This window comes from Dysidea avara, chromosome 6 (assembly GCF_963678975.1).
Source record: "Dysidea avara chromosome 6, odDysAvar1.4, whole genome shotgun sequence".
NCBI lineage: Eukaryota > Metazoa > Porifera > Demospongiae > Dictyoceratida > Dysideidae > Dysidea > Dysidea avara.
Window position 1 is genome coordinate 15479414 of NC_089277.1, and position 16373 is coordinate 15495786.

Below are 16373 nucleotides of genomic sequence, written 5' to 3' on the forward strand. Positions count from 1 at the left end.
CTACCCAGCTATCCCTGGGAACATATGTGACCGGATTTGCAAAAAGGTACCTTTTTCACACACAAAATTTGACCCATTTTTTGAACTTTGAAGCTTCATAACGTTTTAATCGTTGTATATATTATCCTGATATTTTTCATGAGTGTAGCTACAGTATCTGGCTACAATTTGATACTAAGAGAATGTTAATCAGTAGAAGAAGTAAACTGTTACATCATTTTGTTTGCTAGTATGTAAAATGTGTGGAAAAGGTACCTTTTCGCAAATCCGGTCACATATTGCTTCAGATCTGTTTGAACTTAAGAATTCTACTTATCTGTTGACAGTTGACTATTACTCCAGGTTTGCAGAAGTACAGAAACTGACATCATCCAGTGTCATCACACATTTAAAATCTATTTTTGCAAGGTTTAGTATACCAGCTGAAATGGTATCAGATAATGGGCCACAATTTAGCTCACAGGACATAAAGGAGTTCTCAGAGACCTATGGATTCAGACATATAACAACAAGTCCACATTATCCACAAGCCAATGGGCTAGTGGAAAGAACAGTAAAGACGGTCAAAAGTCTGCTTGAGAACTCTTCAGACCCTTACAAGGCTCTCCTCAGCTATAGGGCAACACCTATGCCCTGGTGTGCACTTAGCCCTGCAGAATTGTTGATGGGGAGAAGAATACGGACAGACATTCCCCAGGTGAAGGAGAGCTATGTACCTGAATGGTCTCACATTACAAACTTTAGAAGACTAGATGAGAGATACAGACAATCACAAAAAGAACACTATGACAAACGCCACCGAGTAAGAACACTACCACCATTGCCAGAAGATCAGCCAGTCTGGGTAGAAACAAGAGGACTTCAAACACCGGGGCGAGTTTCACATGCAGCTGATGCACCAAGATCATATGTAGTCGAAACAGCTTCGGGCCAAGTAAGAAGGAACCGTGCCAATTTAAGAACTCGCTCTGAAATTGAACAGGCTGTTATTCCTGCTGAGTCCATTGTTGGCCCAAGTAGACCAGTCATCCGATCCCAAACTGGAACTGTTGTAAATCCACCTGATCGTCTCAGGTATTGACCTAAGAGGGGAGATGTAACATGTAAACTGTAACATATTGTGTTGTAAGCTATGTGTATTATAATGTATGTTTGTTGTTGTAACCTCTATATGTATGGTGTGCTTTAATTGTAATGATAATCACGTGATCGACCACGCTATTCTACAGTAACATTATTGATTCTTGGCCGCTCTAGATATCAGCTCTTTCAGTTACCCATTAATTTCATGGAGTGTTTTTCTACAGCTTATCTGTTTTTCATGGGGCTAAAGATGCTTGTAGTACTACAATCAAAAACTTTTAATTGTTGAGAAGACAGACTATACTCACAGAATGACTAATGCAGGCGCAGCACAGTGCAACACAGGCAAAACACAGGCGCAATGCCTATTGTACCGATGATAACACTACTCTGTGAGTTTCTAATTGTTTTGTGTGTATCTCAAGTTGACCGTTCTCTATACCAGATAAAGCACTGCCTTTCGCTCGTGCTGTACGGGAAATATAGCACTCAAAGAGTGGTCTCGAGACAAAATATAGCCCACTCTTTTCATGCTATGTTTCCTGTATAGCTATCACTCACAGCAGTGCTTTATCTAGTACATATATAATAGAGAATATGTTTACACTATTGGCCATATCAATTAAGCGCCATGCCTAGTGCCTATACGTGGACATCGTGCCACGTGACTACAATCAATCAAAACAGCAATATAAGTTAACCTGTGACTTCAGTAAAATAACGGACTATCTTCTTCTCTAGGTTAACTCGGGCTCATTTTACAAAACTAAAACCCACTATTGATCCTGTGAAGTGTCACTGTATTAAAGTAGAGTAGATCACACAGTTTCATCAAAGAAATGTAATGATTTCTGAGAATGCTTGGAATGCATTAATAGTAGGGTAGCTTAGCATCAAATTTTGAGGAAATCGTTACGAAGCAGATAAAAGCACCAATTTTTTCTAAAGGTTTGTTAAAGCATCTGGACCATTTTTAGAAGGGTGCCACGCCCCCATTATTATTGGTCACTGCTTGTAGCAAAAAAATGAATACTCTAATAGAGCAGTCAACCACTAACAGATATATTGTAAATATCTCCTTTAATAAGCTGTAGCTAAAAATTTATCTGTAAAAACACAGTAAGAACAGTCTAGATATAACAGACTTTCAATATTCCTGGGGTGTATGATCCCAGACCCCAGAATGGAATCCAAATTTGCTGAACTTCACAGTGTAATTTCATTTCCAAAGTTACCCTATCCCCCACTTTCTGGCTTGCTACATGTTAAGAGTATTGGGGTGAGGAAAGCAACGCTTTCTTTGGCTTCTCTTAATTTTTTTTCTTAAGCTGGTTATTCACTGTATAGTAAGTCTAATATTTGACCTGTTTGCCCTTAAACTTGCGAATTTCATGGTAGCACAGCAAAGCGTAAATATTGTAGCAGTTTACATCTTTGGTGTACTTCCAAGTAACATTTATATGTATGTTGATAATCTAGAATCCTATTATGCTATGGAGTCTAGTTTGTAAGCATTTTTTGAGTTTTTATCAGTACATTCAGCTACTGCATGTCATGGATAGTGTAGTAATTGATACAACCTCCTGGAGTTGGTCCACCCTGTTATGACTATATATGTGACTGAATTTGACAAAACAAGGCTTCGACGCACAAAGCTTTGTTAGGAGATATGGCGATTTTAAGGAATCATTGTGTAATAACTTCCCAGTGCCTACAGCTGTGCAAACAAAATTTGCACCAATTGTTCATCTGTTCACTAGCTATCACTGAGTGGGTGTATACATTTCTGATACCCAAAATTTGCCCTGTTTTGAGCAGCTTTTTTCGAGCGGGTAATAATATCACAGATGGTAGTAATAGGGTGGGAGGGTGGGGGTGGACGGTGGTCTTAATATACGGGTATAAAATGGAGTAAGAAGACGATTGGAATCCAGAGGCCAAGTTTGGGCTCTCCATGGCCCTCCATGGCCCTCAAATTACTCCAAATTGACTGAGAACACTATTGGCGAGCTCTCTGTGAAGTCCCAGCTCACTACACACCATTATCACAAAGCCATGGCCATTTAATGGTGCCAATCTCACACTCGTGGCTTTGACAGGGTCGGAAGAAAGCTGCTACAGAAACCAGACTTGTCAGTGCTGAAGGAAGTACAGTGTGAAATATGATAGTGTATTAGACCAGCAATCCATTTCTGGTAAAATCGTAAGTTTGATTTTGTGTGTGTGGAAGCCTTGTTATGTGAAATCCGGTCACATATACAGAATGCAATTTTATTTTAGATGACATGATAGAGTGTTACATGAGTAGACAGTCTATAAGGCAACACAAGGATGCATCCAGAAACATACAGTATATCTCAGCAAACAAATCTACATACCTGGTTATAATGGAGGTACTTGAAATGCAAAGTAAGGAACAGAGTGAATTGTCCATTTGGTTACTTCAGAGCTTATGATCCTCCAAGCAAACTAGTTTACTACTGAATATTGCATCAAGACAATCTATTCTAAAGTGGTGGTAGCTCTGTGGCGCTTATTATGTCACATAGTAATAATACAGCATGCAGATATGTGTACCCAGGATAGGTTTGCAGACCAATGCAAAGCAATTGCTTGAAATGCCATAATCATCTTATTGTAGTATAGTGCATCTAATTAGCTGTGTACAGCCACTTGTGGCTCAAACATTGATATAGATTATTAGTTTGCTTAGGTGCTGGTGATGAACACATTTTCTATAATATTGAGGAAATTTTGAAAAAGGCTAGTGATACAGACTCTTTTCCAATATTACAATCTGACTTGTTTCAAGGGAAAAAGCAAGAATGTGTGTTTGGTGGTAATTGTAAGCTGTCTAGATTCTAGACGATTTCATGCATCTTTCCCAGCATCTTTTAAAAATTTCAGTATTGTGAAAGATTTGGTATTGTCTTTATTGCAAGCTAGTTTAAAGACAATACTAAATCTTTCACATTGGTCGAAACTTTAAAAGGTGCTGGGAAAGATGTGTATAAAACCTAATTATGTGTGGATTGAAAACAATATGGCCATCAAGTAGCCCCTGCATAGTACTTTTACAGTATATCATACGTTTTAATGTGTAGTTAGTTTTCCTATTTTAACCAAATTATATTTGGCATTCAATGTGTACAAACTTGTCAAATGAATCAGTAAATTGTACTGCAAGTTAACTTTTGCATATATGCAATTTGAAACGAGTAGTCTTCTTTATGGGTCTGTATTAAGACACATGGTAGTGTGTCATGCGGCCAAGAAAGTCGGCACACCACACCATGAGTATATTGACAGGAAGAAAGAAAACAGCTTTTTCATGCGTGCATAGCTCCAAGGCCCCTTCTCCAAAGCACAGTATTTTTGCATTATAGCTGTCCGCCAGGTAGGGTAGGCCACACAACAAATTTGATTAAATTCGTAACAACCGTTTGCCAGATATGGGTGTTCAAAGTTTCGTTTTAATTTCACCGTTTTTTTTCTTCTTATGCCATATGGGGGCTTTGATTTATTTTCATACACTTTGCAAAAATTGCTATAAAATGCAAATGTGTAGCTCGATTGCCTCAATCATTGGCACAAATGAAGAGCATGTAATGGTGGATTCACTTACCAAGTTTGCTGTGAATCTGAGTGTTTTAAAAAAGATCAAACTTCTGTCACAGCTACAGGGTAAACCGAGTATAGGAATAACTTGAAAATTGGTGTGTAGATAGGCTGATCATCGTAGCAGTGTCTTTTGATAGTTTGAATAGCAGTAGAGTTACAGTGACAAAGTTATAAAGCAAAAACAAAACAAGTATAAAATTGTGGGATCAAGATACTCTAATAGAGCAGTCACAATGGGGTAAAAAGGTGTACAAAAAATGTCGAGAAAAAAACCTTACCAGTGTTCAAACCATGCAGGGACCTCCATACCTACACCTACATCCTTAATCACTGAACCACAGCTACCTTGGCTGATCACCACTTAATTTCTACTTTATGAATGTATTTTTTTTAGTTTTTAATCAAACGTTTGTAATTTCATATATCTACCAATAGAAGTTCAAGAACATTCTATGTATGTTCTATTAGAAGTCCTCAAAAATGTGCACTCTAATAGTGTATTACAATAATGTTATCAAATATTGAATTAAGTCATGCAATGAATTACATTTATAAGTCTGTCTGCAATAATCATCATTGTGTTTACATAGAAAAGAAGAAATGTGAGTAAAAACAAACCTCAAAGTCAGCCTTAGGCTGGTTTTGGGGCCTTATAAAGTACAAAAAGAAGTGAAATCCACACAAAAACAGCCAAGCTGTGAAAAAATGGTGTGGCCTTAAAAAGCCTAGATGAAAAAAGTTGTGAAATCAAAGGTGGCAGCCAAGAAATGGCTGCAATGATGTTAATACTAATAATGGCTGTGTGCATTGCAAAAAAAATTTAGGTGTAAGATGCACTTTACATTGTGGGCTTTAGTGATCTCCTGTGGCTCTCAATTGAGACTAACTGAATCCCACAATCAAAACAGTCTCTTGGTGATAAGGTTTCTTATACATTTTGAAAACCTTACACAGTAAGTATTAGTGTTATAGTAAGAGCTAATATGAAACTTTGATATAGTAACAATATTGATATATTCAACAACCACAAAGAATCCTGGACAAATGAGCCTTATCCACAATGACGTTTTATGACATCACAAGAATAAAGATGGCCGTGATAGTTGGGGGACTGTTATATAGGCCCCTATGGAGAAAGTTTTTAAATTGCATATATTTCAGCCAGAAAAGAAGATCTAATCCAAAGCAGCCAAGCTGTAAAAAATGAGTGCAGCCCTCAGAAAGGCCATGGTGAAAAAAGATGTGAAATCCAAGGCGGCCAAGAAATGGCCGTGACGGCAGGTTAATGGTAAAAATTTTAATAACGACAATTCAGGTGAATTTTGTGCCGCTTGAAAGATCAGCTAGAAGAAGTTACCTTGTAGAGAGTTCAGCTACAAACAAGTCATCCGGTAGAGAGATCAGCTAGAAGGATCACCTTGTAGAGAGTTTAGCTACAAAGAAATCACCCTGCTTCATCTTTTCTTCTTCCTGTGGTAAAGAAAAAAATGATAGGTTAAAAAGCCCTAAAGCCGGCCTAGGGTATACAAATACAAAAAGAAGTGAAATCTAATCCAAAACAGCCAAGCTGTAAAAAAAGAGTGCGGTCCTCAGAAAGGCTATGAAGTGGCACAAAATTCACCTGAATTGTCGTTATTAAAATTTTTACCATTAACCTACCGTCACAGCCATTTCTTGGCCGCCACCTTGGATTTCACATCTTTTTTCACCATAGCCTTTCTGAGGGCCGCACTCTTTTTTTACAGCTTGGCTGTTTTGGATTAGATTTCACTTCTTTTTGTATTTGTATACCCTAGGCCGGCTTTAGGGCTTTTTAACCTATCATTTTTTTCTTTATCACAGGAAGAAGAAAAGATGAAGCAGGGTGATTTCTTTGTAGCTGAACTCTCTACAAGGCGATCGTTCTAGCTGATCTCTCTACCGGATAACTTGTTTGTAGCTGAACTCTCTACAAGGTAACTTCTTCTAGCTGATCTTTCTACAGGGTGATTGTTTGTAGCTGAATTCTCTACAGGACGATTTGTTTGCAGCTGAACTCTCTACATGGTAGTTTCTTTGTAGCTGAACTCTCTACAATGTAATTCTTCTAGCTGAACTCTCTACAGGGTGACTTGTTTCTAGCTGATCTCTCTACAGGGTGACTTCTTTCTAGCTGAACTCTTTACAGGTGATTTGTTTGCAGCTGAATTCTTACATGGTGGTTTCTTTGTAGCTGAACTCTCTACAAGGTGACTTCTTCTAGCTGATCTTTCTACAGGATGACTTGTTTCTAACTGAACTCTCTACAGGGTGATCTGTTCGTAGTGGAACTTTCTACTGGGGGATTGTTTGCAGCTGAACTCTCTACACGATAGTTTCTTTGTAACTGAACTCTCTACAAGGTAACTTCTTCTAGCTGATCTCTCTACAGGGCAATTTGTTTGTAGCTGAAATCTCTACAGGGTGATTTGTTTGCAGCTGAACTCTCTACATGATGGTTTCTTTGTAGCTGAACTCTCTATTAGGTACCTTCTTCTAGCTGATCTGACTACAGGGTGACTTGTTTGTAGCTGAACTCCCTACAGAATAACTTGCAATGTAATATAATTCTATAAGGCCACTCCAATTGGTAATTATGTTTCTGGTCTTTTGAAAATCAGTTTTAGGTGCAGGCGGGTAGCATTCAGCAACAAAGCAACAATGAAGTAACTGCTCAATTAGAGTATTTTTTGTGATTTACTGACTGTTCTATTAGAGTATATCAATCCGTACTATGCACTCTGCCCATTTCTTGCAGGTCTTCACCAATAAAATAATGACACTTAATTAGATTTAGCATACTTGTTGCAGCCCAATATTTGTTTCTGAAATCCAGGTTTTTCAAAGAGCTGATGCAGGCATTTTACCCATGTATTTCTGAAATTTCACATTCTCCAAAAAAGGATGCAGGCAGTGGACCAGAAACATAATTACCAATTGGAGTGGCCTAATGGAGTAAATTATAAACGTAGCTGAATGCTTTATTAGGGTGACTGTTCTATTAGAGTATCTCGATCTCGCATATGCTACACGTAGTTGGCTTTGAAATCATAACTCAGTGGTTTGTAATTTGATTCTTCTGTACTACTGCAAGGACTTTCTATGATAATTATTCCAGCTTCACACCGATTTTCAGCTCACTGCTCTAAGCGGTTTGCCTGGTAGGCGTGAAAACTAATAGTTTTTTTATTCATAAAAATCAATTGCGTAATTTTGACACAGGTTGGGTTTTGTGTCATATCCTGATGGCCTTTAACTGGATTCCTTTCAAACCACAAAAAGGCACTCCTACGATAGTTACTCCATCTACATAGCAATTTTCAGCTCATTCCTTCAAGCAGTTTACCTTGTGGGCGTGACAGACCTTCGACCTAATTTTACGCGAATAATCGGTCATAACTCCATGAATGTTCATCGGATTCCTTCCAATGGTACTGAGATTCGCCTTAATGAGCCCTTTACGTGTGCCAAATTTCAACCCAATTGGAGCACGCATTCGTGTTTTATGGCGGATTTTGCAAAGTGTACGAAAAGAAGTAGAAGAAAAAAAACCCTAACTTTGGCCGCTTGTATCTCAGAAATGGCTGGAGCGATTTTCTTCAAATTTGGAATTTGGACTCCCCTACCTAGCCAGCATTTCTGTAGCAACTTTGATTTCAATCGGATAAGGAATCACGGAGCTACGAAAGTGTGAAAACCGCATTTACTTTCTTCCTGTAAATATACTCACGGTGTGGCGCGCCGGCTTCTTGGGCCACACAACACGTGTGTCTTGTTATCAAGTTCTAAACAACAGGTGAAGTTTTATGTAAGACATTACGATAAACATGTTTTGTCGTGTTTGAATTTTTTTTTTCTAAATGGCGTATGTTTACAATAACTTTTGTTACTTCATAACCATACCTGTCAGTTAATGGTCGATATTTCCATGCCTAGCGGAAATGTGAGCAATCGAAAATTTATCTCCATAGATGCCTGTATAACAGTCCCCCAACTATCGTGGCTATTTTTATTCTCATGATGTCATAAATGTCATTGTGGATAAAGCTCATACCAGACCACATTAAAGTCACTCTCAACCACTTCAAAGGCATTTAACTTGAGTGAATTTAGCAGCTTAAAAATACTTTAGAAGTAACTTGAAAGGCTTAAAACTACTTTAAAAAGTACCTACAGAGGCTTAAAAAGCTACTTTGAAGTGTAACATATTAGTTGCAACACTGTAAGTCGTGCATTACCTGATATGTACGCACTCACCCTCAGGTATCATGCGTACATATCAAGCAATGCACTCCTTACAGTGTCACAACTATTACATGTACTATACTGAGGCTACTTGATGGCCATTTTGTTTTCAGCCCACACATAATTAGGTTTGGTGGGCACCCCTTCTAATATTGATAAGTACACCCTAAAGAACTTGTATACCAAAAATGGTGCTTTTAATCACCCTGTAATAATAATTTTGCTTAGCTACTCTACTATATGAAAGGATATAACTTACCCCCATTTCTCATTAATGCATTCCTGAGCACTGATAGCAGCGCTATTATGGCATTTATACACCTTCCCTTCCCTTTGAAGTGAGGTATAAAAGTGGTATATATTTAATAGTTATACAATGACCATGAGGGATTTGCCTGATATATATGCCCAAGCCTGAAGACACAGGCATATACCGGTATATCAGGAAAATCCCAAGTGGTCATGGTATAAGACAGAGGTTTGTAAACATCAATTTTGGGTTTAAATTCTTGGCTTAAAAAGAAATGATTGTGGGTTTCATTGGCTGAAGTGATACCATTTGTAACAATTTGTGACATGATGCTTAAATTAACCTAAGGTGCCAAATAAGTACTTAGGAATATAGGTTGAAAATGTCTGAGCCATCTTGTCATGTGGTTGAAATGTGCTGTGTAGAAAAATGATCCCCACATTGCAAAAACTATTATTTAGTGTTGCCTAGTAACTGAATTATGCATGCAGTGTTGATCATGACTTCACTCAATTATTTTTCCTGCAACTCATGAATATAATGTATGCACAATTATTATAGTAAATACCTGGAAGCACTTATAACATCGTTATCAAGTCATGTTTTGATGTCCTGTGTCTCCTTGCACACTGTATAAACCCACAATCGAACTTTTTGTATGGTCATGTCGTTGCATGTACATTTGAACTCTTAGCACAGCAATGTCAATCTTACGTTGTTTCCAGTGTCCACTATCGAAATTCACAAAGCCCAATATAAATGCACTTGTAAAAGTGCTCTCACATGTGTAGCTGATTAATGGTGCTCTGTACAGTTCGTACAAGGCTTCCCAAGACATAGTCTGTTTTGCACTAAAAGAAATATTATGGTCACTTAATTGGTCTGTGACACGTTGACACATTTTAGTACCTGTAAAATAGGTATCCCATAGCAACCAATACACGCATCTTGCTATTCTACACCCTCTCACTTAAATTAGAACTACTCCACCATTTTTAATCCAGTAGACATGAAAGTTTCACACAAGCTACTTTAGTAATTTTTCCAAAGAAGAGCGTTTGCCATTTTGAAATAGCAAGTCCAGATGATGAATAACGTGGAAGTAAAGAAAAGGATTTCTGGGAGTGTCAACCCAAAAGATAAATATGTGATGATTGAGAAGCTAAATAAAAACGTACAATGGTTTGTGCTGTTTAGCATAGTGTATCATAAAAGTATCAAGGCTCTTGTGCGTAAACTGTAGGACTAATTCTAGTATATGCAAATTTAGCAGTTGGGTTTGAATTAAACTATGTACTAGTGTTAGCTTATATCCAGTAAAACAGTACAGAACATTTGCTAAAACCATTTGTAAGTTATAGAACAAATTAAATTTCATGGGAAGCCATATAAGCGGACTGTATAGAATACCCTTAACCCACGTGGCACATATTAGTTATACCACAGGCACGAGTGCTTTGCCTGGTACATACGCACTTGCCCCGAGGGCCACAAAGTACTCTTGCCCATGGTATATATAGTGCTCCCTTGATTATCCACCCCCATTGGGACCAAAACATGATCAAAAAGGTCGGGTAATTTATATACAGGGCCCTGTTCAAATACTCTAATAGAACATACATATTAGACAAATACTCTAATAGAGCAGTCATTTCTACTGTTCAGATAACCAAGTGTTTGGATAATGGAAGCAAGGGAGCACTGTATATAAACGACTACTTGTAGTCTACACTTTTACTGCTGTCTGTACCACTGTATATAATTATGCTTATACAATTGCTAATACAAGCAATGTCTGGCTTGGTCATCACAATAGCATGGCGTACTGTTTCAGTGATTGAATGTATATTTGAACTTTAATTGTTTTGGGTCTATACCCTGTGCATACAAATGTGAAGTGACATCATACAAAGGTTCACCACTTTGTATGAGTTCATGTTGATCTGTATAGTCAGAATTTTAGTATATAATTTGTTAGTGAGAAAGATGAGAGTTCTGTCTTTATGCCAGAAATCGGTAGGCTTGCACCAATTATGACAGCATGCATTATAGGCTAGCAAAAGCACAAGCAGTATGCCAGCATAATAGGACAATTTTCAAAATTAAAATACACAATACACATATCAAAAATACAGCAAAGCATGAACACACTACACCTTAGTACTGCATTCCATATCAACAAAATGTACAATGTCAAGGCATAATTTTGAACGTAATAGGCTGATTTTCTGCTTAAATGCATAATTGGCTCAAGCCTAGAAGTTGATTGAGATGTGTACATACAATAAGAGTATATCACCCAGGCCATGATTTTGAGTAACCTAGGGTATTGAAGTAATGATTCATAAAGTAACATGGATATTTCAGTAATTGTTTGTTTAGGCTACCATTAATGGTTTGTATACACGTAAGGACCCAACAACTCAAAGATTAGGAGCACAAATGAGCATATTTCCATACCTTTAGGGATACTCTTTGCAGTGCCAGAACACTAGTATTGATCATCTCCCTTTGAAACTATCTTGTATTTGCTAGCCAGTTGGTTTAGAGACCAAGTGAACAAAGTCCTGTTGCCATGTACACATTTCAAATTACCATTTCATGTAAACAAACAATTACTGAAATATACCCGTGTTATTTCATGCAATCATTGATCACAGGCCAATATGCAGTTCAATACTCTTGGTTATACTATTACTCATGATATTAGCACAAATTCTCCCTTCACGTAGAGGCATATACAGATCATCAGATTACCCATCATATGTATCTAATGGATATGATCTGAGACCTGAAAACACTGTGGTCAACATCATTAGTTTTGTGGGAAATTCCATGGAGTAAACAACCAGTGATGTATACGCTGGCTATAAATGTGACCGGGCCTGCAATAATAGGGCATGTGGGCACATGATTTTTGCCTACTTTTTCACACTTTCATCACTCATAACGTTTTGTACCATTATGCTATGGCATTACAATTTTCAGCTCGTAGTAAGCATTTATATGGCATCATGATGCAAGTTACAGAATGGAAATATACTTTTCCAATACTAAGATATCACCTGTAGAGTGATGGGGTGTAGTTTGTGCCCACATGCCCTGTTTTCGCAGGCCCGGTCACAAATAGTAGTGACGGTCATCAGTAAGTGTTGAAGCAGAAAAGCTGATAATTCATGGTGATAGGGCACAATGAAAGGAAAGTAGCTAAAAGTTTATTTGTCTAGGTTATGTTACTAATTCTGATCGTATATCCTCCAAAATTTGTTGAACTTTTGTAATATTGTTATGGTGATCTTATTGTACTTGTGTTGTACTTAAAATTACGTTGATTGATGCCGGAGTATTATGTATTATCTGTATCCATAGAATTATTTTGAATTATGCAATAAATCAAGAACTAATATGAAAAGCTGCGAACTTGATAAAGCCACGGCTGCATATGTCCAAGGTACGTATGTACGTGATCCATTTGTCCGGTTAAATAGCTAATTACATTTTTAGTGCTGTGTTCAGTCACCATGCACACTATCCATAACATTGCTAATGTGCAATACAGTGCAATGTATGGTCAATATATGGTAGAGGATGTACATTGCCTCAGACACAATGTTAATGCATTATCAGGAGCAAGAAAGACAGTAGTATAAGTGACATTGATGAAATACAAGTGCTGGGCAAGTTATGGCTGATAATTAGAAAAATTTGTGAGGGTACAAGAATTTTGTTAAGAATGATAGAAGAGTCCCACAACATTTGTATCGACTAATAAATGTGCTATAGTTTACTATCATCAGTTCTTCCTCACTGAATTGTCGTTTGGTGACTATTGCTTTGTTAAGTTGGGCCAAAAATAGTCATTTTATTCTTGTAACCCAATCTGATGCCAAAATACACTGTAGCATTCGTCTTGCATGGTCTTTCCCAACTATTGTTCTTTATCCTATGTAAGTAAGCTTCATGGGAAACAAGTCACCCACAGCCAAACTCATAGGAGACATGCCATTAAATTTTTCACATATTTTTGCTCTGTGGAAATTTTTGCTCTGTGGAAGTTACAGTTATGCATTTTTCCATATCATGTGACATAACAGTTATTGCTCTGTAGTGCATCAACAATCTATTAAAGCAGTCACAAGTGTCCCACCTAGCAACTTCTTCCTCACACACACACACACACACACACACATACACACACACACACACACACACACACACACACACACACACACACACACACACACACACACACACACACACACACACACACACACACACACACACACACAACACACACACACACACACACACACAATGCTGCATGAGTGATGTATGTATCATTAGGCCCCGGCCGATTATGCCAGCATAATTTAAAGCATAATAGGTGCTAGCATTATGCTTTTATAGGGACGATATTTGAAATTTTAAGCAATATGTGCTCCTGAAAGAAAGCAAATAATCACTGCCAATAGTATTATAGGTGCATTTTATATAATATCTAATCATTTCTTTGTTGGTTATTCACGCTTCATGCTTCGCGGAAATTAGATCGAAATGCTCTAATACAGCAGTCAGAAACACTAATGTAGTGTAATAAAACAGTTAGTTCTAGAGCATATTCTTGATTTGGAAAGCATAATTTTGAGCATAATAAGCTTAACTTTTGAGCAATGCTCAAAAGCATAATAGGTAAAATTTTGGGCATAATAGGCCGGGGCCTATGTATCATTTGTAAGGTATGCACAATCCCCCTGTGGACATAAGTCATAGTACTTCCATACTCATACACCCAGTAAAACATGAGAATAAGCTGCTTTTCTTTGTGCATAAAGATAAGATATATGCTCATGTATACTATCGTGTAATCATTTTTCTTAGGAAACCATACAGTTTACAACTTGCAAGCACCTTCAGATGATTTAAAGAAGAAATGGATTGAAGCATTTCAGTTAGTATTTGAAAACCTCTAAACCGGATAACATGAAATGCTTTTTATTTTTGTATCATATTTATTGTATGGTATATGTCGGGTACCTTGGTACTGTTGGTAGGCTATAATGTGTATAACCCAATGCATGTAAATAAACTTTGTACATCAGAATCTTTATCCAGACTCCAAATGGTTTCTGTAGTAAAAGCATTTCTAAATTTGCACTCTTCAAGTTCCACAGGGATGCTTTATTGTCATCTTTGCCATTTCAGATGATGGTGCAAACCCTACAGGATCACTAATAATATTAATACTCAACTGTATATAGTTGCATGGGTTATTTATGTATCATGTGTAAGGCCTGTTCAAATCCTACATACACAACAAAACAAAAACCAAAGCCAATGGCAGTCTTGCAAAACACAGCTTTGGCCCCCCAGCAAACCAGCACTGGGATGCCTGTACACCACTAAGGCGCTTGAGTCTTGTGCAGCCAAATCCTCCTGGGGCAGGGCTAGTAACCTAAAAATATTACAGTAGCTACTGTGCTATAAACTTTTGGTTTTATCCTCATTGCTATGCAGCTTTGGTGATTGCATTGTTTGTTGACACTGTCCTAGCGGTGTTGGGGTTGTTGTGTCTGTGATCTCTCTGGACAATCCTGTTATTTGCATTCATTTGATGCACTAACTTTATGGGCTACTTCCACAAATGTTTGTCTCCAAGATCTGAGCAAAGGAACTTTGCCCCTTGGCCCATCTCTTGCCTTAGACTATCTTGATACCAAACACAATCTGGGAATTGTATTGAAGTGCAGAAAGCCAATGGACAAATAGAAGAAACAGCCTTGTAAATAGTAGAATGGCATAGTGAAAAAGTTAAGGCACTGTTAACACATGGTTTCTAGATCTCAGTCTTATTTGATCATGGAGTCAATTGGTAATTTCAATCCAAAGTTATGATCTGATTGCTAAAGTGCATCTGAACTAAGTAGCACAGCAGCAGCAATCTCTGTGCGAGGTATAGTCTAGTCTTGCAGTAGACCAGCTTCTTGCTTATTCATTTTCATAATATATATATATATATATATATATATCCGTTATTTATAATTATGGTTCGTTAAATGCCGTAGAATTTGTTAGTTCAATGCTGTGACTTTTCAAGCTCAACCACTTCTGCCATGAAATTCCAAGTATAAGTTACTTGCCCATTGCATTGGTAATTAATTTTATACCCAAAGGGTGGATAAATCAAAGAATTTTATGACTAGTCATAACTTTAGAGTTGAATGAGAGCTTTTCTTCCCTTAGATTTAACATCTTTAATCTAGACCATGTTTCAATAGTGCAAAATAATACCTCAGGGAAATAAAGACAAAAATGGCAAATTTTCAGTCTATGTGTCAAATTTGATGCTTTTCTCACAAAGTACACAAAATCACCATCTTTATGTGCTATACTGCTCTACTAAAATGCACTTTACAGGTAGCTATAAACTGTATACGTACTGTGCATGCATTAAAAGAAATTGAGACAAACAAGCTTGTGGGATATACTCTAATAGAGCAGTCATTACTCTAATGGAACTGTCACAATTCTAATGTCACTATATACATCAATAATTTTTACTGGCACCATTAACGTTGCCTTCTTTTGATGTAGTACACTTTACCATCAAACAAGTTTTATAGGCTATTTTCTAGGTTAATAGCTACATGCTTTGCAAATTATATTATATTATAATTTGATTAATGTACAACCTCTATATTATCAAAAATGCTCAGTCTCTAGGAGATCTACTCGGCTTTTAACAATTTCTCAGAAGATATTCTGGAATCTTAGAATGTAGCTACATGTCCTTTGTTCATCATGTTGTGAAGCTAAATGGAATATACAGTTGTACCCTAAACCTTTTTGTCCCCATCCTTAATCTCTAACCGAGGTAGCAGTCATGCCAGATTCCCCCCCCCCCTCCTTAGTGTCTGCTAGATCTGCCTATGTTTGTCTCTATATATAATTCCATGTACATGTACTGCCATGCATGCATGTCAAATGTAGTTGGCACCACGTCAGCTAGCTACAATGTTTGCTGTATCTCCGACATACTTTAGGCATGCTTATAAAATGAATGAAGTGATCATCTTGGCTTTCAATCATGATTTGTTATGCTCTCCCGGGTGAAGTCAATATGTGACCGGATTTGCGAAAAGGTACCTTTTCCACACAT

The 16373-nt window shown here is 37.4% G+C and overlaps 1 protein-coding gene across 1 annotated transcript in view; it reads left to right on the plus strand.

Annotated features, from left to right (window-relative positions):
• Positions 1-14334, plus strand: part of LOC136257703 (uncharacterized) — a 112141-nt gene extending 97807 nt beyond the window's left edge. Inside the window, exons 14-15 of the mRNA XM_066050992.1 lie at positions 12587-12668; positions 14096-14334. Coding sequence (XP_065907064.1) covers positions 12587-12668; positions 14096-14187 — 174 coding nt within the window. The 3' untranslated portion in view covers positions 14188-14334. The remainder of the gene's footprint in view (positions 1-12586; positions 12669-14095) is intronic.
• The last annotated feature ends 2039 nt before the right edge of the window (positions 14335-16373 follow it).